Source organism: Odocoileus virginianus, chromosome 31, assembly GCF_023699985.2.
Source record: "Odocoileus virginianus isolate 20LAN1187 ecotype Illinois chromosome 31, Ovbor_1.2, whole genome shotgun sequence".
NCBI lineage: Eukaryota > Metazoa > Chordata > Mammalia > Artiodactyla > Cervidae > Odocoileus > Odocoileus virginianus.
This window is the reverse complement of record NC_069704.1, coordinates 8,568,135-8,590,864: the sequence shown is the minus strand read 5'-3', so window position 1 is coordinate 8,590,864 and position 22,730 is coordinate 8,568,135. Positions and strand designations below refer to the sequence as shown.

Below are 22,730 nucleotides of genomic sequence, written 5' to 3'. Positions count from 1 at the left end.
GGATTCTCCAGGCAAGAACACTGGAGTGGGTTGTCATTGCCTTCTCTGGTAACTATTGCCTAAACATTACCTTTCTTGACTCCCCATTACCTTCCAGACAGAGTCTAACTTTCTTTTCCTGGATTTAAGATTCTTAATGCTCAGTTCCCCTCACCTCCCCCCATACCCTGGCTCAGGTCTTCACTTTCATCTTTCCAAACATCGAAGTTCACTGCCTTATACTCTTACCAGCCTGTATCGCTATTTCCCAAATTTGCCTATTTTGTTCCCCTCTTCTGGAATACCATACCCCCCTCTTCTTTTGACTTTCAGGAAACCCAAGCACCAGGAAGCCTTCCACCACACCCCCAATTGGTTGCAGATTTCCCTGTTATTGTTTACGAATCATTGTCTGCTATGTGAAGCGATGTGCTTCTGTGCCTGGCTCCCCGACTAAAGTTGAAGCCACTTGGGGTCTCTTGCCTGTGACTCATGTTGGCATGCCCCGTGTTTGAGCACAAACAGCTTTCTACATCTGCATGGGCTGTGCATTGCATCACTATAGGGCTGCTGACTGCAGGCTTCCTGCCCCCCTGTTCACCAAGGCCCTGACCACCAAATCGAGTCCCGCGTAGGCGAGCAGTAGTGTGCCCTGCAGCTCCAGACAGTTATCACCACATCTATTTAGAGCTGCCCGTTAGGCTGACCAGCCTCTCCCAAGCCCTTCCTCAGGTGGGAGAGGAGTGACTGAAAGTGCTTTAGAATCAAGCCTCATTTCAGTGTTGTTTTCTTTTACTTAGTTTTTTTTTTTTTAATAATATACAGTAGGTCCTTGATGGTTATCCATCTAAAATACAGCAGTGTGTGCATGTCCACCCCAAACTCCCTAACTATCCCTTCCCCTCATCCTTCCTCTAACCCCAGCAACCGTAAGTTTGTTCTCTGAGACTGTGAGTCTCTGTTTTGTAAGTAAGTTCATTTGTATAATTTCTCTTTAGATTCCACATTTAAGGGATGTCATACCACATTTCTCCTTCTCTGTCTGACTTACTTTACTCGGTATGACAATCTCTAGGCCCATCCATGGTGCTGCAGATGGCATTATTAATGGCTGAGTAATGTTCCCTTATGTATATATGTACCACATCTTTTTTATCCATTCCTCTGTCGATGGACATTTATCAAACCTCATTTTGTAATCAGGGATGCCCGATTCTAATTGTCCCTTGCTCAAGGGAATCTCAGAAGTAGGGCTGGGAGAGGGGAAAAAAGAGGAAGAACACAGGCCTATGATGCAACTGAGGACTTTAATTGGAGGCAGCTCCTAGTGGTTTTTCCAGGAGCCGAGGCGACTCTTGCTGGTGGCACAGGGATGGCCCAGACGTCTCCTCCTCCTCTGGGAGAGTTTCTGAATCAGTCTTCATGGTCCCTGTTCACCACCCTCTTCCTCCGGGAGACACTCTAGTAGCCGTGCAGCCTCACACACGTGCAGGGAGCTGCCATCTATACAAATCAGGGTCTCCCAGGAACACACTTCTTCAGCACAGAACTGTGGAAGTGATGGTGATGACGACCTTGGTATCTCACTGACATATTATTTCTTTGAGGATCTGCATTCAGATCTGAAAGAGTGAAGGAAAATATTTATCCTGGGTAAAGGCTTTGAATTACATGTGAATGTCATGTCTTGGTCATATCCTCCTTGGGATATTTGCATATTATTAGTGACTTTAAAAAAATACTCTGCTTGCTTGAGCTACAGATAACCTCAAACTGGGTTAAGGAATTGAGATCTTAGAATTTCTCTGTCACTTCAGCACAGCCTGTCTGGTCCTGACTCTGACGTATACACAATTACCGTTCATTGAGTCCCTGGGTGGGGCCATAGTCTAGACATTTATATATGTTGCTTCATTTCATCTTCCTAACACCCTGAAAACCAGGTGGTGTATTATCATGATCCTCATTTTGCATAGAAGATGCTGAAGCTCAGAGAGAGATTCAAAGACATGCACAGTAAGTAGCTGAGACTGAGCTCAGACTGGTGTGTAGCACTTAAGTTGGTCATCAGTTCAGTTCAGTCTCTCAGTCGTGTCCGACCCTTTGGAACCCCATGAACCGCAGCACGCCAGGCCTCCCTGTCCATCACCAACTCCCGGAGTCCACCCAAACTCATGTCCATTGAGTCGGTAATGCCATCTAACCACCTCATCCTCTGTCGTCCCCTTCTCCTCCTGCCTTCAGTCTTTCCCAACACCAGGGTCTTTTCAGATGAGTCACCTCTTTGCATCAGGTGGCCAAAATATTGGAGTTTCAGCTTCAACATCAGTCCTACCAATGAACACCCAGAACTGATCTCCTTTAGGATGGACTGGTTGGATCTCCTTGCAGTCCAAGGGACTCTCAAGAGTCTTCTCCAACACCACAGTTCAAAAGCATCAATTCTTTGGCGCTCAGCTTTCTTTATAGTCCAACTCTCATAACCATACATGACTACTGGAAAAACCATAGCCTTGACTAGACGGACCTTTGTTGACAAAGTAATGTCTCTTTTTAATATGCTGTCTAGTTTGGTCATAACTTTCCTTCCAAGGAGTAAGTGTCTATTTAATAACTGACGCAGTTTTTAGCTGTGCTAAAAAATGAGTAAAAATCCCCTACCACACCCCCAAAAGGCTTGAAAGAAATCTGAAATGACCCAGAGCAGAGTCTGGGTGGGGAGTCAGAAGTCCAGAGAAATGATTCGGTGTTTTTTACCAAAGCACCATGCACCCATGCGTGGAACCTACCGAAAGTCCGTGGGTGACGCTGTTGGCAGGCATTTTGACTGTGGGAGCTACCCATGGTGGAAGCCCCCTCGTCGGGGCAGCAGCAACAGAAGATCCTTGACACCATGCTTTGGTGGGCGGTGGGAAAAGGACAGGGCACTGTGGTGTCTGGCTCTGTAACCTCAATCCCAGAAGCCCATTGTTATTTAAGCAGTGGGTCATACTGGACTAGCCTCCCCCAAGGTATCACGCCACTCTTCTCTCCCAAACCTCCTGTGGCTCCAGCAGATCCAGGCCCTCTTCTGCCCAAAATTCTCCTAACCGTGGGAAGTACCGCTTCTGCTCTGCCAGTCTTTACCACGTGTGTGCGAGCTCAGTGGCTTCAGTCGGGTCTGACTCTTTGCGACCCCGTGGACTGTAGCCCACCAGGCTCCTCTGTCCACGGGGATTCTCCAGGCAAGAACACTGGAGTGGGTTGCCATGCCCTCCTCCAGGGGATCTTCCCGACCCAGGGAGGGAACCCTCGTGCTCCTGCATCCCTTGTATTGGCAGGCGGAATTCTTTACCACTACTGCCACCTGGGAAGCCCAGTCTTTACCACAGGGTCGCCTTATTGAAATCAGCAGATCTCAGAGTCTGGCCCAGTTCTCTGGACAAGGCTGTTTCCTAAATGAATAGAAGAGCGCAGCCAGAGGAAGCCAGTCCCTTCTCTGCCAGGACTTGTGGCAGCGCCCGCAGGCCAGCCCGTGCTTAGGGGTCAGATCTGTTTTCTGCTTTCTAGGTCTGTGCTCTTGGGTGGATTCTGTAACCTCTTTGAGCCTCACTTTCCTGCCTGTAGAATACCAGTGTGGAGTGGTACCTGTCAGGAAGCATTGAACAGGAGGCTTCCTGTGTGCTGTTTTGGGTCTGTCAGGAATCCTTTGGTCCTTATTAATTCCTGAATATTCAGGAATTAAAACGAGAGGCACGCCTTTCCCGGGGCTGAGAAATCTAGGCATTTCCTTTGTTAGTTTCTCATGGTGATAAGTACCCTCTTCTCTCTTTAATAGGTATCGCCTTGTGTTTTGTAAGTCTGGAATTTTAATCTTTATCTTTGCTGAGAATAACTGCCTTGTAAGACAGTATATATGCCCACACCATGTTGATTAAAACACCTTTGCTCCATCAGAGCTTTGGGCCCCATGTCTGTCCTTCTCTCTCTATTTCTGGCTGATTCCCTGGAGCCCGAAAGCCAGCTGCATAACCCAGGGAATATTAACCTCTTTCCTTCTTTCACCCTCTCATCGTCGACTCCGGACCACCAGGTTCCGGTCCAATAAAGGACCAACAGTACCCACCTTAAAGGAGTAAGTGATTAACTATGCACAGTGACCACTGGGGTGGCAGGTGCGTATAGATGCTGGCTCAGGGCGCATTCTTTCTCCAGTCCCACTGGAATAGGTAACGCAGCTCAGCCTTGCTCCTTCAACTCTTGCTTCCATCACTCACCTGCTCAGTAGCTCTGAGCCCAGGCCCCCATCTGTAACAGGAGGCACTTGGGCTATGCCTTCTCTCCAAGGATCCTTCCGGCTCTGATGACACAGGCTGCAAGTCCTTGTCTCAGCCCCAGTTTCTCCTTTCTTTCTCCCAGATGCCTGATCATCTCCTGCTCTTGCTCCTTCTTCCCTCTGGCCAAAGCCCCACTCTGGGAATTTCTGTCTCGGTGGCTGTCTTTACTAACGTCACACCGGCTTCATTTCCTGGCCTCACCCGTGGGCACCAGCTCCCTACCCCTCCCAGCCAGCACCATCTCTCACCTGGATTATTGCAACGGCCTCCTGGCTCCTCCCAGCCCTGTCTCCATTAGTGTCAACACAGCTGAGAGTGTAAGTCCAATCGTGTCACCCCTCTGCTCCTTGGCTTCTAGTGTCAGGCAGAAGAAAAGCTGAAGTCCTTCTCTGGGATGTTCCTCAAAAATTCAGTCTCACTGCTACCTTCGCCCCGTCCTCCCCTGCAGTCTACTCCCATCCTTCCTTCATCCAGCTGCACTCAGCACCCCACCACGACTGCCTTTGCACATGCTCCATGCTCCACCTCTGGCCTGCAACGCCCTTCCTTAGAGATCCGCAAGCTCACCCCTTCCTCCTTCAAGCCTGTGCTTAAAGGTCATCTTTCTAGTGTGGTCTTCTGGCCAAGTCACCTGAATTTTTTACCCTATTTAAATGGCCCTCCCCCTCCCCTGGCATTCCCAGTTCTTTCTTCTGCAGAGACCTTGGCGCATTCCAACACATCCTGGAGTTTATCCGCATGGGCTTTGTCTTCCCAGGAGAAGTGCTGGCTGGGGTAGGGTGGGTGTGGTGTTCCTTGCACTACCAATGACGTCCTCTAGATGGAAGCAGGAGCTAAAGAAAAGGGCCCTCGGTTTGCCCCCAGTGGGTTGTGAACTTCAGGTCTCCCATGACCCCACAGCACTTCAACCAGAAGGGGAGAGATCAGTGAGGTCAGAGACGAAGACCCCTAGAGCTGGAGGAGCCCTTAGCGGTCATTCAACACGGGCGGGGAGGTTGGGACCCAGAGAGAGAAACAGTGGGGTCATGGGAAGAGTAATGGCGTCTGCTTCCGGAGCAAAGTGGATAGGTGCCCAGGAGTGATGGAGATGTTGTCTCTTTAAACACAGAAAAGAACTCTTCCTGCTCTCAGGTCCAGCCTCGGAGCCCCTCGCACCTGCAGCTGGCAGAGCAGAGATGGGACTGTCTGTGATGTCACAGAGCCCGAGAACCAGGGGATGCTGGAGACAGAAGGGTTTGACTGGACCAGAAAGTTAGAGAAGGGGGAGGAGGTTTACTGACCCTCTCTCCCATTGTCCTTCCCTCGGTTCATGATGCCATGTTCATCAGGCTGGCTGGGGAGGTTCTGCCTCATGTAGCTCCTTCCTTGGAATAGGTAGCTGGGCCATGTTCTTCTCAGGGGGATTCTAGAGGCATGAGACAGCAAGCCCCACTGTGAAAACACATTTCTAAGCTTCTATTGGTATCCCATCTACTAGGTTTCCATTGGTTAAAGCAGGTCATATGATGAAGTTCAAAGTCAAGGGGGAGGAAAGGACAGTTCAGCCAAGAAGACTTGGCTAAGAAAGGCGAAGATGCCATTCCTGTACCCATTTTACAGGTGAAGCAACCGAGGCACAAAATTTATTAGGTATCTTGGCTAAAGTGACACCGCTAGTAATTGGCAAATGAAGTGATCAGAGGTGGGATTTTTAAAGGTTCAAATTGCTTTACAAATGGGCTGTACCATTTTAGTTCCTTCTCTCCTGGGGTGGCAATGCTGCTGCTACTTCCCCTCCTTCTGTCTTGGCCTCTGTGCTATCATGGCAGTAACCAATTTAACAAGAAATTTGCAAAATTTATATGAAGAACATTGAAAAATAGCCCTGAGAGACAAAAAAGTAGGTTTGAACAAATGAAAAGCCATTTGTATGCGGGTGGGAGGAGTCAACATTATAGAGGTGTCAGTTCTTCCTATGTTAATTTTTATTTTTTTCCTAGGTTAATTTTAAAATTTAGTACAGTCACAATAAATATCAATTTCTTTCTTTCTTTTTTTTGGCTGCACTGCACAGCATGTGGGGGTCTTAGTTCCCCAACCAGGGATCAAACTTGTGTCCCCTGCTTGGGAAGCACAGTCCTAACCACCGGACTGCCAGACATTTCCCCCAAAATATCAATATATTTTTTAATGGATCTATACAAATAGATACTAATGTTTATATTTTTAAAAAATGGAGGAATGTGGGGAGGGAGATGGGAGGGAGGTTCAAAAGGGAGGGGATATATGTATACTTATGGCTGATTGATGTTGAGGTTTGACAGAAAACAAAATTCTGTAAAGCAATTATCTTTCAAATAAAAAATAAAAAAAATGGAGGAATAAGACAAGGTGGTACCAGACCGACTTACAGTGGAATAAAACAAATTTCAGAAAGAAACCAAAATACATATGAAATTTTGGTGCATGAGGATAAAGGGGTCATCGCAAATGACTGGGCCAAAGGTGGTCTTCCAAATAAATGTCCAAAAAGATACGGATCCATACCTAATATATATAATGATAAATGTGAAACGGAACAAGATCTAGATGTAAGAAATAAAGGCACACAACACGGAAGAAGCATGGATGAACTCCTCTATAAACTGAATGTACCGGTAGGGCGGAGGGAAAAGAAGAGGCACACGGTCCTGTGACGTCACCAAGGACTTTACTTGGAGGCAGCTCCTCCGAGTGACTTTTTGGGGTCTGAAGTGACTCTTGCTGGCAGCACAGCGTTAGCTCAGACGTCTTCTCCTCCTGGAAGGGAGTTTCCGAATCAGTCTTCATGGTCCCGCTGCACCGCCCTCTTCCTCCTGGAAACTCTCCGCAGCTGCGCAGGCTCCAAGGCCTGCGAGGGGGCTGCCCTCTAGAACGATCAGGGCCTCCCGATGAGGCATGGTTGGTACGGCCAGTGATCCTGGAAGTAGCGGCTGAGCCTTCTCTTGTGAAACCCTCTTTTGGAAACTTGTGAATTTACATCTGAAGGAAGGAAGGGAAGAAGAACCGTGAGCGAAGCCTCTGCTTTGGGCCTGGATAGACTGTTCCGGTCACCTCCATCCCTGGTCAGTATCAGATCTGGAATAGTCTGTGAGTCATGTGCCCCCCGCCCCGGTCTGGGACGTGTTGGTACTCTTATCGGAGAATTCAGTGACAGCCGTTTGTCTTGTGAAATGCAGTGGCCTAGAAAATAGAACTGGGCCCATCCTGGTTCTGACATTACCACCACGCCCTGCTGAGCTTACCTACTCCAGTGTTCTTGCCTGGAGAATCCCAGGGACGGCGGAGCCTGGGGGGCTGCGGTCTATGGGGTCGCACAGAGTCGGACACGACTGAAGTGACTTAGCAGCAGCAGCAGCTGCTGAACTTTGGGAAAGCCCCTTCCCCCTAGAGACTGAAGCCTCCTCTATACAGTCAGAGATGGATTTTTAAACTATGCACCATGGAGCCCGGTGTGGGGAGGGGAGCTAGTGGGGCGCCCACACACTCATGACCGATTCAAGTACAGCAGACCTCTTTGATTTTTTTCATAGAAATTGGACTTTGAAATTTTGGTTGCAAGGAGGGTTTAGCTGTTATGAGAATTTCTGTTTGTTTCAAATGTGGAATCTTATTCATCTTATATATATAATATGTAATTGAGCTATGTGAGGTCACCCGGGCACAGCGTCGGTGCCCATCAATGGAGCCACATTTCTTCCTGGATGTGGCTACAGTCCAGGACTCAGAGGCATCCTCTTCTCCCTGGAGACTCTGAGTGCACAAGCCTTTTTTGGCATGTTGATCTGCCATGTGTGTGGTTGAGTTTGGAGGAATAACACTCATGTAAGGCCCTGCCCTCCTGGAGCTTACCATCTGGAGGCTGAAGCAGACATTAGGCAAACACACACTGTACACGTATAAGACAGTGCCACCGGGACTTAGAAGGAGAGTATGGACATGGATTCTTTCCTCTCAGGGCACCTGCTCCTCATGTAATTCCCAGCTTGGAGGATCATACAGGCAGGTCTGACCCCTGTGCTCTGGCCGCTGTGTTCTGGAATGTAACTGCAGCATCCTAAAGGGAGGAGTCCCGCCACTCCTGTCATCCCACCGAGCTCAGTACCAAACTGGGGTTTGGACATGAGGACAAGGCTCCCTACCCCAGAGGTTCCGGGTCAGCTTTGGGGCCCCAGGTTCGAACTCACCATACTCACTGCTGCTGAAACAGGAAGTTGTCTTTTCTGAGGGGAGCGTGGCTTTCCCCAGACTCATGCAGGGTGCTGCGTCACTGTGCTTAAGGCTTTGTCTGTTGAGCTCATCCTTCTGCACACCTGGCAATGGTAATTCCACGTGGTCATGTGGGGTGCTCAGAGGAGGTCACAGAGGCCAGAGTGTTTTGCCAGCTCTGGAGCGTGCACATGGACCAGCGGCCATGGTTATGGAATGAGGTGTACCTGAGTCAGCATCCTCTAGTCTTCTGAGTTCTCCCCCCTCATAAGCAGGTACTGGATTCAAAATATGTATTTCTTTAAAAGCATAAAGTTTACTTTTTCCCATTTATAAGTATAAGTCATATACATTATACAAAAGCTTAGGAAATATTGAAGAATATGAAGTAGGAAAAAAATGCCCCAAACACCACTCCCCTCAGATATGATCACAGTTCCAGGGTTTGCCTATGGATGTTTTTACAGAGGCTGAGCACTGAAGAATTGATGCTTTCGAACTGTGGTGCTGGAGAAGACTCTTGAGAGTCCCTTGGACTGCAAGGAGATCAAGCCAGTCAATTCTAAAGGAAATCAGCCCTGAATAGTCATTGGAAGGACTGATGCTGAAGCTGAAGCTCCAATACTTTGGCCACCTGATGCAAAGAGCTGACTCATTGGAAAAGACCCTGACAGTGGGAAAGCTTGAGGGCAGGAGGAGAAGGGGACGATAGAGGATGAGATGGCTGGATGGCATCACCAACTCAATGGACATGAGTTTGAGCAAACTCTGGGAGATGGTGAAGGACAGGGAAGCCTGGTGTACTGCAGTTCATGGGGTGGCAGAGTCGGACACGACTTAATAACTGAACAAGAAGAGTTTTTACATAGTCCATCAACATCCTATATGTTATGCATGCTTTTACTTTCTATGTATCATACGCTGTTTTCTTATGTCACTAAGCTTTAAAAAAAAATGGTTGCAAAGTTCAGGATTTATTTAACCAATATTCTATTTTTGGGTGTTTAGACTATTTTCAAATTTCTCTATCATAAACACCACTGTGATGAACGTTGTATATAAGACTTTGTTTTGATATACTCCTAGAATCTTAGAAGTATAACACAGTCTTGTCAACAGACTAAGCAGTGTTCTATAATAAACAGCTCTGTTCTTTTCTAGCTGCCTACCTTGAACAAACTGCTTCACCTCTCTCTGCCTCCGTTTTCAGAACTGCAAAATAATACATTCATTCTGGATAATCAGATCCGCTTCTTAGAGTTATTCTGGGAGTTAAATAAGACCACTTTTCTAGTGGTTTAAGTTCTGAAACAGTAAGGGACTTATCTGATCATAGCTGGGGCCCTTTGCCTAGACAGTGCCTTGCATCTAATAGGGGCTCAGTACTTATTATCATCTTGGAAAAAGGAGCTGACACTTTTAAGATTCTTGTTTTTTTTAATCATGAAATTATTTGGTTGGCCAAAATCCAATGGAATAAAATCCATGGAAAGCCCTGAATGAACTTTTTGGCCAATCCAGTATTCCCAGGGGAAATGTTTTAAAGGCTCCTAGGTATGGATTTCTGGCAAAATATGCCCTGAGAATTTTTCTTCTGCCATTGAACTGCCATGTCTCCCAGTGGGATCGTGCCACCACTCACCACTCAACTGTATGTTAGTCCTAGCTTTGCCTGATCTTGACAATAATGCATATTTTTTTGGTCTGAAACTGCTGATTTTGACCCCCAGTCTTCTCCACTATGATCTTTTGCCCTGGATCATTAAGAAGGATATAATTACAAACTGAAGGCTAGGATGCCTTCTCTCTCTCTTCCTTCTTATATCTGGTAGTCTTGGAAACCATGTGTTCCAGATGCCTTGGCTAAAGGTGAGAAATAATATGTAACAGACTTTGCACAAGCAAGAAATACACTTTTGTTTTGTAAACCATTGAGATTTAAAAGGGTGTTTGTTTTAGCAGCAGAGCCTATCTTCTCCTGACCAATACCTTATACTATAGTTTCCATTAGTTTGACTTTTGTTGAATTCCTACTCTGTGCAAGCCCTGTGCTTTTTGCTTCTATTCATTTCTTTTAACCCTCCCAGTGGTTCTGAAAAGCAATAATACAGTATAAGTGTCCCTGTTTTCCAGGTGAGGACACATGCTTGGAGTGAGAGGGTAATTGACTTGTCCAGTTATGTAGCAGAGCTGAGTGAATTTAGCCTCAGCCCCAAAGGCAGGGCTCTTTTTGTTTATTTGTTTATAAAAAACAAACTTATAAAAAATTATAAAAAACTTTATAAAAAATTAAACTTATTTTTAATGGAAGGATAATTGCTTTACAATATTCTGTTGGTTTCTGCCAAACATCAACATGAATCTACCTATGGCTGAGGTAGGGTTCTTCAGCACTATCTTTCTAGTCTTTAGACAAGTGATTCTCAAACTATGATACACATTCAGGTTTCCCTGTGGGTCATATTAAAATAATGGTTCTGACTTGGTAGGTCTGGAGTAGGGTCTGAAAGTTCAGTTCTAACAAACTCCCAGGTATGCTGATGTTGCTAGTCCAAGCACCCCACTGTAAGCATCAAGATTTTAAGCGCTATTGTTTATCAGTTTGGTTACTTAGCCGCTCAGTCTTCACCTCATTTTAGGTTGGCATTATTCACTCAAAAGCTGAAGGAAATCTGAGGGCATCTCAGCAGGAGGGGGATGAGCAATATGAAGTCTCCCCAGGCTGGGCAGGCCATTCTTGCCTGGTACCTACCGTGCTTCGACAGCTGAAGCTCTTGGGTTTGATTGGGGATCTTGGAGTCATCTGCAGCGTTGGGTTTCTCACAGCATTTGCAGCATAAAGAGAAGATCTTCGAGGCCAGGTTTTGGTGAGCTGCTAATACGAAGAAAAAGGATAGGGGCCCTTGGGTCCAGGGCCTGAATTCCAGATGCCCCGTTGGAAATTCACTGTGATGGGGGTCATATAGGCTCAGCCTCCCCCAAGGTATAATAGCCTTCTCCTTTCCCAGATCTTTTGTAGCTCCCCCATAGGCAGCAGGCCCAAGCCCTTCAACCTAGTGGTTCTCTTAAAGTCATTTTCCCTGTTTTATACAAAGTTTTCTTACCCATGGAAAGGAGTTGAAGCCTCTATTCTTTGAGCTTTGCTTGCAGGGAGCCTTATTGAATCAGCTGATGTTGAATTTGAGCCCAGTTCCTTGGGCAGGGCTGTTTTCCTAAATAAACATAAGACTGTGGGTGAAAAGTACCAGTCCTTTACCTGTGCTCACGCTCCAGATAGGACCTCACTATAGCAAAATGCTGGACCATGCAGAAATGCACATAAACATGTTTGGAGACCTGTATTCTGTTCTGTTTCTAGGCATAGGTTCCTTAACTTTCTTGAGCCTCACTTTTATCCTGTGGAAAATGGGAATAGCAGTGCCTGCTTTGCAAATGTAAAGGTTTAAACATATATAAAGTGACCTCTGTGGTGCTGGGTACTCAAAGTGCCCAGTCAATGAAGGGTCCCCTTCATGTAGCTCGTGGGCTACAAAACTATCCTGCCGGTCCAGGTCGCAGGAGAACGTGCTGATGAAGGACACTCTTACCAACTTGCTGTGTGGCTTTGAGTAAGTCCCTGCTTCTCTCTTTGTCTCAGGCTCCTCACCAGTAATAAGAGGAAGTTAGGTTTTGCATGATCACTTCAAGCATCTTCCTAGTTTGGACAGTCCAGAAAAAGGCCTTGTTTTCATCCCAAAGTTCTTTCACTGTGTACCAAATTTTCCAGGTTTCTGAATGCTTCCTGTTCTCCTTTTCCTCTCAGTGGTAAAACCCCCTTGTAGAAAATTCTTCTCATGGTATTGATTAGATGTCCCTCACAATACTCCATTCAGTAGATGAGCTGTCTCACCCGTAGGCATTTATGTCTCACTTTCTCCCTTGTGATACCAAACAAGCCACCCTGAATTATGGCAATAGCTTTCTATTAGTAAAGTGAAAGTGAAAGTTGCTCAGTTGTGTCCAACTCTTTGTGACCCCATGGACTATACATTCCAAGGAATTCTCCAGGCCAGAATACTGGAGTGGGTAGCCTTCTCATTCTCTAGGGGATCTTCCCAACCCAGGGATAGAACCCAGGTCTCCTGCATTGCAGGTAGATTCTCTACCAGCTGAGCCACAACTGATTCTTAATAATTAATACAAAAATCTTTAACTTCCTGCACATAAACTATTCAATATGTTGATAGCATCCTTTATATACTGTGGCTAGATACCCTCAACAGACTAAACACATTCAGATGTTTCCACTATGTGGGATCCTTGGACCAAGAAGGGTACTTTCTGGGCCCATTTAGCCTCAATCTCTGATAGACTTTTGGATCTGCTGCCAAGCGAGTTTTCTATCATAATTTGAACTGTGATACATTTCACTGGCTCTTTTATGAATTTGTTTTATTTTCTTAGGATTTATAAACAAATGGAAGTTAATATGAGGCAATCAGATCTTTTGTTTTGGAGATGCATCATTTAGCAAATATGCTTGCCATTAATACACAGATTCTTCTGCTGCTTGCTGTAGTTTCAATTCTCTTCATCTACTTATATAAACTCTTGCTTCATGGGGCTTTTCTCTGTTCTAGATTGCCTCATGTATGTGAGTGTAGAAGGCAGTGCTTCATAGGAGGGAATGAAGGCTTTAAGTCTAGCCAGCCTCCACCACCAGGCAGCCCTGGGATCTAATGGTTGGAGGTTTATTAGACTGGTGGTCAATTTGTAGGAAGGGAATTGCTAAAGTTTTGCCTTGGGTGTCTCCAAACCTTCATAAGCACATGTCTATCTTGTTAAAGCAATGAATAGTCACTTTTCTCAGCCTACATTCTGGAGTTAGTGATTTCCAGGGCACAGATCATATGAACTCTTCTAGGTTCTCCTTGGCCAAGAAATTCAAGACACCATGCAAAGTATAAACTTTTGACTGACTGTAGTGTATTCTTTGGGCTTCCCTGGTAGCTCAGCTGGTAAAGAATCTGCCTGCAATGCAGGAGACCCTGATTTGATTCCTGGGTTGGGAAGATCCCCTGGAGAAGGGATAGGATACCCACTCCAGTATTCTTGGGCTTCCCTGGTGGCTTAGACGGTTAAGAATTCGTGTGCAATTGGAGAGACCTGGGTTCGATCCCTGGGTTGGGAAGATCCCCTGGAGGAGGGCATGGCAACAGACTCCAGTATTCTTGCCTTGAAAATCCCCATGGACAGAGGAGCCTGGCGGGCCACAGTATGTGGGGTTGCAGGGAGTCAGACATGACCAAGCAACTAAGCAGAACGCAGTGTATTCTTTCCTGTGTCTCATGGTCTCGTCTAAATTAAATTGCTGCCTCTTTCCAGAAAAATCCTTGCTTTGTATATGTACTGTCATTCAATGTGCTCCAATATGTTTATCTTAAACACAAAAATTTTGCTAGATGACTTAAAATGACAATGTCCATTATGGCAGACTTTCAGTGTCAAAAATATAGATTCAAGAGGCACAGTAGAAGAGAGAGAAGACCAAAACTCAACACTCAATAGAACGCTTCTTTGATTAATATACTCTGACCCCAGAAAGAAGAAAAAAAAAGATCTTACTCCTTCTCAAACCTGAAACTCACTTCATTTCATCTCTCACTCTTCCTCCACAAAGCATTAGCTTTGTGCACGTGTTAATCATTCAGTCGTGTCCGACCCCTTGCAACCCCATGGACTGTTGCCTGCCAGGCTCCTCTATCCATGGAATTCTCCAGGCAAGAAGACGAGTGGGTTGCCATGCCTTCCTCCAGGGGATCTTCCTGACCCAAGGATCGAACCCAGGTCTTCTGCAGTTTGGGCAGATTCTTTACTGTCTGAGACACCAGGGGAGCCCAGGTTTATCTTTATTACCCACTTAAACTTCTCTTGTTCCTTTCCCTAACTGCCTACATAAACTTTCTTTATAGGGCATTTCTATAGAAATGAATAATCAACATTGCACAATATTCCTCTAAAACTCTTATACAAGACAGTGGGTCCATAGAGGTTGAATTTAAAATCTGGTGAGAGCTGAGTTGAGGAGAAATATTTAGAATCATGCCAAATTTCAGAACAGAAAGTTGCAGTCCAATTCAGGGTTCTGTTATTCAGTTACTTATTGCCCTGAATTATCACACTTCTATCAATTAGTTCACTTAATTTTTAACCTTCAACTTGGGGGAAAATGTTAAAAAGCAGCAGGATAGAAAAGATCAGAAGATTTAAACAACCTATCTATGCATAATTCCTGGGGCTTCCCAAGTGGTACTAGTGGTAGAAAACTCGCCTGCCAAAGCAGGAGACATAAATGCAGGTTCAATCACTGGGTTGGGAAAATCCCCTGGAGAAGGAAACGGCTACCCACTCCAGTATTCTTGCCTGGAGACTCCCAAGGACAGAGGAGCCTGGTGGGCTACAGTTCATGAGGTCACAAAGAGTTGGACACAACTGAAGCAACTTAGCACACATGCATAATTTGAAAAAGAATCAAGGGCTTGAGAAGTTTAGAAACAGAAAATATACCACATAAAATTATTTCAGAAGCTATTAAAAAAAGAAAACCTTTCTCTTAAGGGAAAGGTAGATTGGACAAAGATTCAGAATTGCAAACAAAACCAAGATGAATCAATAGGAGACTGAATAAACTTCAGGACATTCTGGGGTAAACCAACAACTTAAGGGGAACTTCTCTTCTTGCAAAGGACTTAGACCTGAAATGTGGACTTAGAGACAATAAATTGGAATGAGAAATGTCAACTTTGATCTCCAAGTTATTTTCAAATAGTCCTAAAATATTAACTAGAAATCAAAATGACTTAAGACCTTCTAGATAAAACAATTGGTTTCTGAAATAAAAACAGGACCAAAATTCCCTCTGTTCTTAGAGACTATGGATCTTATGGATGAAGATACTTGCATATACTTTGAGCAGAAAGACCGTTAGAAGAACTCATGTTCCATTATGGCCAAAGGTCAAATGTCCAGACTTGTCTATTTATGCCATTCTAAGGAGCCTTAGCACTCAACACCTGCCTGTTCTTCCTCTAAACTTGCAAAGAAAATTGATGAAGGTAGACAGTGATACTGCTTGACTGTTGACATGGTTTATTTCTTGTAGGAAAGTCAGAGTCTTCAATGCTAACTGTGACTGGTTTTTTTTTTTTTTTTTTTTGATGACTATATGGACCTTTCCAAGCGTCCAGTTCCCTGGTACCCTCCGTGGACTTACACAGTGTTGGAAAGGAAAAAAAGTCTTTATGGGGCTATCAATACCCTAGACTTTTGAGGACAGTGAGCCCTCCAAAGGAGGTGGACAACACAAAGCGCTCATTTTCCTTCACGTTTACTGACATAGTACAAAACAGTTCATACCCTAGGGCACAAACAACCAATTGAAAGTCCATAGCTCACAGGTTTGGATTGTATTATAGTCATCCATTGGTTCTTGTCCAGAGAGTTGAATACTTCTATGCCCCAACTGGCCCAACATATGGTTCTACAGATAATTTAAGGACAGAAACAAGAAGACATCAGGCTGGTTGATGCTCAAATTGAACACCAGATCCCTGTAAGTGGAAAACTTGAACTGTGTCTTCAAGGAAAGTCAACAACAGTGGTGAAGATCTGTACAATCGCCAAGAGTATCTCCTGCAATTTTGGTTTAGGGAGGGCCAAAAGGGGGAGTTCCCACACTTATAAGTGAAGACCAATTGCTCTGTAACCTTTGTAACAGATAATCACCAGGACCTGTTTAAACCCTTCAATCTGTTAGTGAACTTTTACCTCAATGACCGCTCTCCTGAAAGTAGCAGATGGTAGTTACACCTTCACGGTGGATGGTCTGCCATCCCTAGGCACTCCTGCCTCTGAAATACCACCTGACCACGAACTCAGCGCCTTCATAAACCCTTAAAACACCAGCCATTAGCTTTGCTCAGAGACTTTGTCATCAAAGCATAGGTCCCCCTTGTGTAACTAAATTCAGATTTTGTCCCACACAGTGAATGGAACAAAATGGAAATCTCTTCTGCTGAAGCAGCTTACACATACCCAGTGTCTTGAGGATCTTTCTGTAGTCGCAGCTGAGCAGAAATTTTCACGTATAAGTTTATCTGAATCTAGCACTGATGATTTTCATGTTTTTACTCCCCAGCAGTTCACTGAGGAGGCAAGTAGGACCACTTTCTCCTCTGTTTGTTACCAAGAGTTTTGAACTTATGAACGCTCTTCAGAAATGGAGAGGGTCTTAGGGGGTGCAGTGTAGTAATCACAGGCACATATTTGGGGGTGTAATTCCTAAAGACTCACTACTTATTAGCTATGGAACGCAGAATAATTTAACTCTCCTGTTTTCATGTCTGTCAAGTGGGAATGTTAATAGTATCTACCCTTGAATGTGGTCTTGAGGATTAGTGATGGAGGTGCTTAGCACAGCTGTCTGGCACATTGGAAAGGCTCAGTAAGTGTAAAAGCTGATGCTGATGAAAGTGTGGGCTTGATTTGGCTAAGGTAGGCTGGCTGTGGTGTTTCTTGCACTGCCACTGCCCTCCTCTAGATGGAAGCAGGAGCTAAAGAAAAGGGCCCACAGGGTTTCCCCACCCCCCACCCCCTCCCCTGCCGTGACCGTGAACTTCAGGTCTCCAGTGACCCTGGAGCACTTTGACCAGAATAGGAGAGATTGATAAGGTCACACTTCTGTGTGATAAGGAAGACTTCCGGTGCTGGAGGAGCCCGGGGCTGGGGGGTCATTCAACACAGGTGGGGAGACTGGGACCCAGAGAGAGAGGCGGTGGGATCATGGTAAGACAGATGGCCCCTGCTTCCTGGAGCAAAGTGAAAAGGCATGATGGAGATGGTGTCCCTTTAAATAGAGAAAAGATACCCCTCCTGCTCTCAGATCTAACTTTTTGAGCCTCACTCACCTGCAGCTGGCAGAGCAGAGATGGGGCTGTCTATGATGTCACAGAGCCTGGGAACCGGGAGTGTTTGGGACAGAGGGTTCTGGGCTGATGGTCAGGGCAGAGAGGGGGAGGCGTGTCTGCGGATCCTCCCTCTAGTGGTCCGCAACGCCGTGCTGTCCTTGGGGCCCTGGCAATGGAAGTCTTGGTGCTCTTGTGAAAGCTTCTTGAGGATGGCTGGGCAGGAGGGGGCAGTGGAGCGCTGGATGCGGAAGACCTGGCTCCAGGTTCTGTCTCATACCCAGCTGGGTGGTAACCTTAGGCAGACGCACTTTGCATCTCGGTTTTAAAACGGCAATATTATTATTATGTAATTTTAAATTATAGCTTTAGGATTAAATGGGATCAGGAAAACATTTAACATGGTGCCGAGGTAAAGTAAACATTCAAGAAATGGTTGTTGTTAATGATAGGTGCAAAAATAAAGTGGCATTCTCTTCCCAATCTATCCTCCAGGAGAAGACATATTTTATATTTGAGTCCTGAGAAAATCTCTCACCTTTGGGAGCACTCTCAGTTCCTTTCTTTGGGACAACCAAGTTCTCTTTGGAGAAGCCAAATTAGGTTAAAATGTTCTCGATTAGTGCCATCTTTCAATGCTTCTAGAAGCCACCTGAAACAAAAGGAATAGAAACCAGCAAAGATTCTGCCCAGTTTTTGATTTCCTGGTGAAGGGGTGGCTAGAAGTTGTTGTGGGAGGGGAAGGTGCCCTAACCCATGCTATGTGATGGTGGGTGAAACAGACTTTTTTTAAAATTTTTTTTAATTTTTTTTTCATTTATTTTTATTAGTTGGAGGCTAATTACTTTACATCATTACAGTAGTTTTTGTCATACATTGAAATGAATTAGCCATGGATGTGAAACAGACTTTTAAACCTTATGTGTAAAGAAATACTCGTAACTGGTAATATTGAAGGTTCTCAACTCTGGCTTTAAGTGAGATTTATCTGAGATATTTTTAAAATGTAGAAACACCCTGGGGCTTAATTCCAGATAAATTAGAATCCTGGTTGGGGAGGGGGAGCAGAGGGTGGACCGTGGCATAAGTAGTTTTACAAAGCTTTCCAGGTGATTCTTATATGCAATCAAGACTGAGAACTACTAAATTACATTATGGAGATTGTTCATTGTACACGTAAGTGGTGATTCTTGCAAAGGCTGCAGAAGTTTTAAAAATGTCAAGCTTGGGATTTCCCTGGTGATCGGGTAGTTAAGACTCTGAGCTTTCATTGCAGGGGGTGTGGGTTCAGTCTCTAGCCAGGGAACTAAGATCTCACACCCTGTGCAGAGTGGCCAAAAGAACAATGCCACGCCCAGTGCCCACTTTACAGGCCAATAAAATCACTATTTCTGGGCAATGGGAATTTTGAAAGCTCCCCAGATGATTTCTCCCCACCACCCTTTAAAAAATTGAGATATAATTGACATATAACGTATAAGTTTGAGATGTACAACAGTGTTGGTTTGATACATTTTTATACCACAATATGATTACTAGGATAGTGTTAGCTAACACATTTATCACTTCACATAATTATTTCCTTTTTGTGTTGAGAACTATTAAGATGTAGCCTCTTACCAACCTTGAGATTTATAATATAGTATGACTTTTAAGTTGCAGCCAACATTGAAACTACTACTTACAGAACAAATTTTAAAAACCTAACTTTAAAAAAAAAAAACCTAATTTTTGTTGATGCTTGTATAAATGTATCTTTTAGCTTTTCAAGGACAGTATTATTGATGGAGTCTAAAGGATTATTTTTAAAATAGCTTAGAAATGAAGACAGTATACTCTAGAAACCTCTGTTAGATGAAAATTTAAAAGATACTAATGTTAGAGATATGTGAGAAGCATTTGAATGAAATCGTTTCAGAAAACGGGAGAATGAGGATAGCAGTGTTTCCAAGTTCATAGATTGTATATTATATGCCATTGTATACACACATCCTATATTGAATCCTTGTATTGAGTTGGGCAAAAATTTCATTTGAGTTTTTCCATAAGACATTAAATAAATGCTTGATTATTTCACCCATAGCACTAAATGTTTATATATTTGAGTTGCCCAAAATATTTAAAAAAATCTTTGCATGGAGAGATTGGGAGATTGTCTTCTGTTTGGGATGGTTTATCATTTAAGAATATATGGTATGGTTGCTTTTTCCCTCTTGGATCTGAGGTAGGAGTCTAATCAGCAGGCTCCTGCACTACTTTCTGGTCCAGGTAGAGAATGATGAACTCTTCAGCTAAGGTGATGGCCTAAGATGAATGGGTGGATTTTGAATCTGATGATTCCAGAGGGTGTGGGGTCTGGAGTTGGGCTGCCTGCATGAGAAGCCTGCCACGGTAACTTGCTGTGTGACCTTCGTCAAGATCATTTACCCCTCTCACGCTCAGTTCCTTTACCTTTAAAATGGGGATTATAAGAGTGTTGATGTGAGGAGTACCTTAGGCCAGGCATGGAATGTTCTAAGTATATAGCTGTCCCTCTGTGTCTGAGGGGGGATCATTTCCAGGACACCCAAGGGTACCAAATCTGAGGATGCTCAAGTCCCTATATAAAATGGTGTAGTATTTGCGTATAATCTAAACACATCCTCCTGTATACTTTAAATCATTTCTAGATTACTTGTAATACCCAACACAACGTAAATGCTAGGTAAATAGTTACTAGAGAGTGACAAATTCAAGTTTTGCTTTTTGGAACTTTTCAGATTTTTTTTCCTCCGAGTATTTTCTATTATGGTTGCTTGAATCTGTGGATGTGAAACCCTTGGATATGGAAGGCCAACTGTGGTGCCTGGTAGAGAAGAAGCTTTCAATAAATGTGGCCTGTTATTATTGGATATGGAGAGTGAAGGTTGAGTCCGGGCCGATGGTGTCACACTTATTGATGTGGAATTAGAGAATTCAGGAAGAGTATATTTTGGATAAGGATAAATTTAGGTTTTAAAACAACTTTATTTTGAAATAATTACAAATTTACAGGAAGTTGCAAAGAAAAGAGCAGAGTTTCCATGAATCCTTTACTCAGACTCTCCCAATGTTAACATCTAGTATAACTAATGATATCAAAACCTGGAAATTAACATTGGTGCTATCCACTAAGCTCATTTGACGTTCACCAGTTTTGTATGTACTCATATGTGTATTTATGTGTACAGTGGCATGCAATTTTATCACATGAGACTTCATGTAACTGCCACCACAACTAAGGCACTTAACTACCATCACCACCAAGTTCCTTTGTGCTTCTTCTTTAGAGACACAACACCCCCTCTCCCCACCATCTCTAACTCCTGGAAACAACTAATCTGTTCCCCATTTCTAGAATTATGTCATTTCATGAGTTTTCACAAATGGAAACACAGAGTATGCATGTATCTTTTTTAGTTTTTTTTCACTCAGCATAATTTCCTTGAGATTCATCTAAGTTTTAGCATGTATCAATAGTTTATTCCTTTTCATTGCTGACTCATAATCCACAGTGTGAATGTGCCACAGTTTGGTTAACCAGTCACCAACCGAAAAACATTTGAATGATTTCTAGTTCTTGGCCATTACAAATGAAACTACTGTCAACATCCATAAACTAGTTTCTGGGTGAAGATAAGCTTTTTTACTTCTGTGGGGTAAATGCCCAAGAGTACAATTTCTGGATTGTATGGTAAATCCATTTTTAGTTCTAAAAGCAAGTGTCCAATTGTTACCGACTTTCCCAAGTTGGTCTCCAAACAAGGGTACCCCTGCCTCCAACAGAATGAGACTGACAAGTTCAGAAGCAAAGGAAAGGCCCCCCTGCCGCCACACCTCAGGCATGGCATGTGGGATCTTAGTTCCCTGACCAGGGATCAGAGGAGTGCTGCTGCCTCCTGCAGTGGAACCATGGGTTTTTAGCCACCAAGCCACCAGGGAAGTCTGGGAAAGTTTTATTCTTTGATCAAAGAATGCCTGCACTTCCACTTCAGGGGGTGCAGGTCCCATCCCCGGTCAGTGAACTAAAATCCTGTATGCCATGGTGGCCAAAAAATAAACAACAGCAGCAATAACAACAGCACAGAATGCAGAGGTGCCAGCTCTAGCTCTAGCGTCCATGCTCTCTGCATGGCCCCCAGGCCAGCAGGACGCGCTGCTTTGCAGGGAACCGCGCATCGGTGGGGGAGGGGCCAGCACAGCGTTACTGCTCATGCTCCAGAGCGCGGGGTCGGGCACAGCCTCTCTGCACACGGCCCGCTGCCGCCATCTTGAATTGCAGTGCCGTGTGCAGTGCTTCTGCACACGGCCCCGAGCTGCTGGCTGCACCCGTCGTTTCTCAGTAGGAACTCTGCTTTGAAGTGCCGGGTGGAGAGCTCTGTCAGTGGTAGTTTGTGAGAAAGTAAAGCTCAATGAAGCACAAAGGAAAAGGAAAAAAGGTTAGATTTTATTTTGTTACCAGATCCTATTTTTATTTCTTGGGAATTGTGAATGGGCTTTGCTGGTGAGCAAATGATTTTCCAGAGAGACTCTGCCAGTTTATATTTCTCCCCTTTTCTCCAGGTTTTGTTTTTTTTTCTCCACTGTTTTTTTATTTTAGCCATTCTAATAGGTGTGACCTGGTATCTCATTGTGACTTTAATGTTCATTTTCTTAATAGCTACTAATGTTGAACATCTTTTCACCTGCTTATTAGTCACCCACATATCCTCTTTGGTGAAATGTCTTTTCATGTCCTTTTCCCACTTTCTGACTGGATTATTTTTAAAATTCATTTTTAAAATGATAGATTATTGAGATGTAATTCATATGCTAGAAAATTTGTACTTCTGTGATGTACAAATCAGTAGTTTTAGTATGCTCACAGAACTGTGCAACATTGTCTAATTCTTAAATATTTGCATCACCCCAAATGGAAACTCTATACCCATGAGCATTCTCCATCCCTGCTTCTTTGCAGCCCCTGGCGACCCCTAATCTGCTTTCTGTCTCTATGGATTTGCCTATTCTGGACATTTCATATAAATTAAATCATATAATATGATTCATCTTTTTAAGGTTCATCTCGGTTGTGACATGTATCAGTTCCTCATTCCTTTGTGTTGTCAAATAATATTCCATTGTAAGGATATACCACATTGGTTCATCTGCTCATCTGTTGATGACATTTTGCTTGTCTCCAATTTTTGGCTCTATGGAAAATATTGCCATGAATACAAGCAGGTTATTTTTTCTGTGGACATGTGTT

General features: G+C 44.3%; 2 protein-coding genes and 1 long non-coding RNA gene across 10 annotated transcripts in view; 1 reads left to right on the top strand and 2 right to left on the bottom strand.

Moving 5' to 3' along the window:
- The window catches only part of TMEM268 (transmembrane protein 268), a 41,122-nt gene extending 31,356 nt beyond the window's left edge, over nt 1-9,766 (top strand). Inside the window, exon 9 of the mRNA XM_070459229.1 lies at nt 8,990-9,766. Coding sequence (XP_070315330.1) covers nt 8,990-9,046 — 57 coding nt within the window. The 3' untranslated portion in view covers nt 9,047-9,766. The remainder of the gene's footprint in view (nt 1-8,989) is intronic.
- Nucleotides 1,268-5,799, bottom strand: LOC110125411 (uncharacterized). Of its 4 annotated transcripts, none has more exons than XR_002310047.2 (4): nt 4,863-5,799; nt 4,544-4,649; nt 2,769-2,928; nt 1,268-1,601 (listed from the first exon to the last, which is right to left on the bottom strand). It is a non-coding gene; the product is annotated as an uncharacterized lncRNA (long non-coding RNA). The 4 variants fall into 4 exon arrangements; XR_002310049.2 differs by having other exon boundaries at nt 5,451-5,799; XR_002310046.2 differs by having other exon boundaries at nt 4,544-5,789.
- TEX48 (testis expressed 48) lies at nt 6,968-17,632 on the bottom strand. Of its 5 annotated transcripts, XM_070459232.1 has the most exons (6): nt 16,934-17,455; nt 16,596-16,627; nt 11,627-11,734; nt 11,275-11,397; nt 8,501-8,626; nt 6,968-7,295 (listed from the first exon to the last, which is right to left on the bottom strand). In XM_070459232.1, the coding sequence occupies exons 3-6, from the start codon at nt 11,628-11,630 to the stop codon at nt 7,192-7,194; spliced, it is 357 nt and encodes a 118-aa protein (XP_070315333.1). In that variant the 5' UTR covers nt 11,631-11,734; nt 16,596-16,627; nt 16,934-17,455; the 3' UTR covers nt 6,968-7,191. The 5 variants fall into 5 exon arrangements, with proteins under 5 accessions (XP_070315333.1, XP_020730076.1, XP_070315334.1 ...); XM_020874417.2 differs by lacking the exons at nt 16,596-16,627; nt 16,934-17,455 and adding an exon at nt 17,468-17,632; XM_070459233.1 differs by lacking the exons at nt 16,596-16,627; nt 16,934-17,455 and adding an exon at nt 17,468-17,632 and having other exon boundaries at nt 11,275-11,394.
- Nucleotides 17,633-22,730: the final 5,098 nt, after the last annotated feature.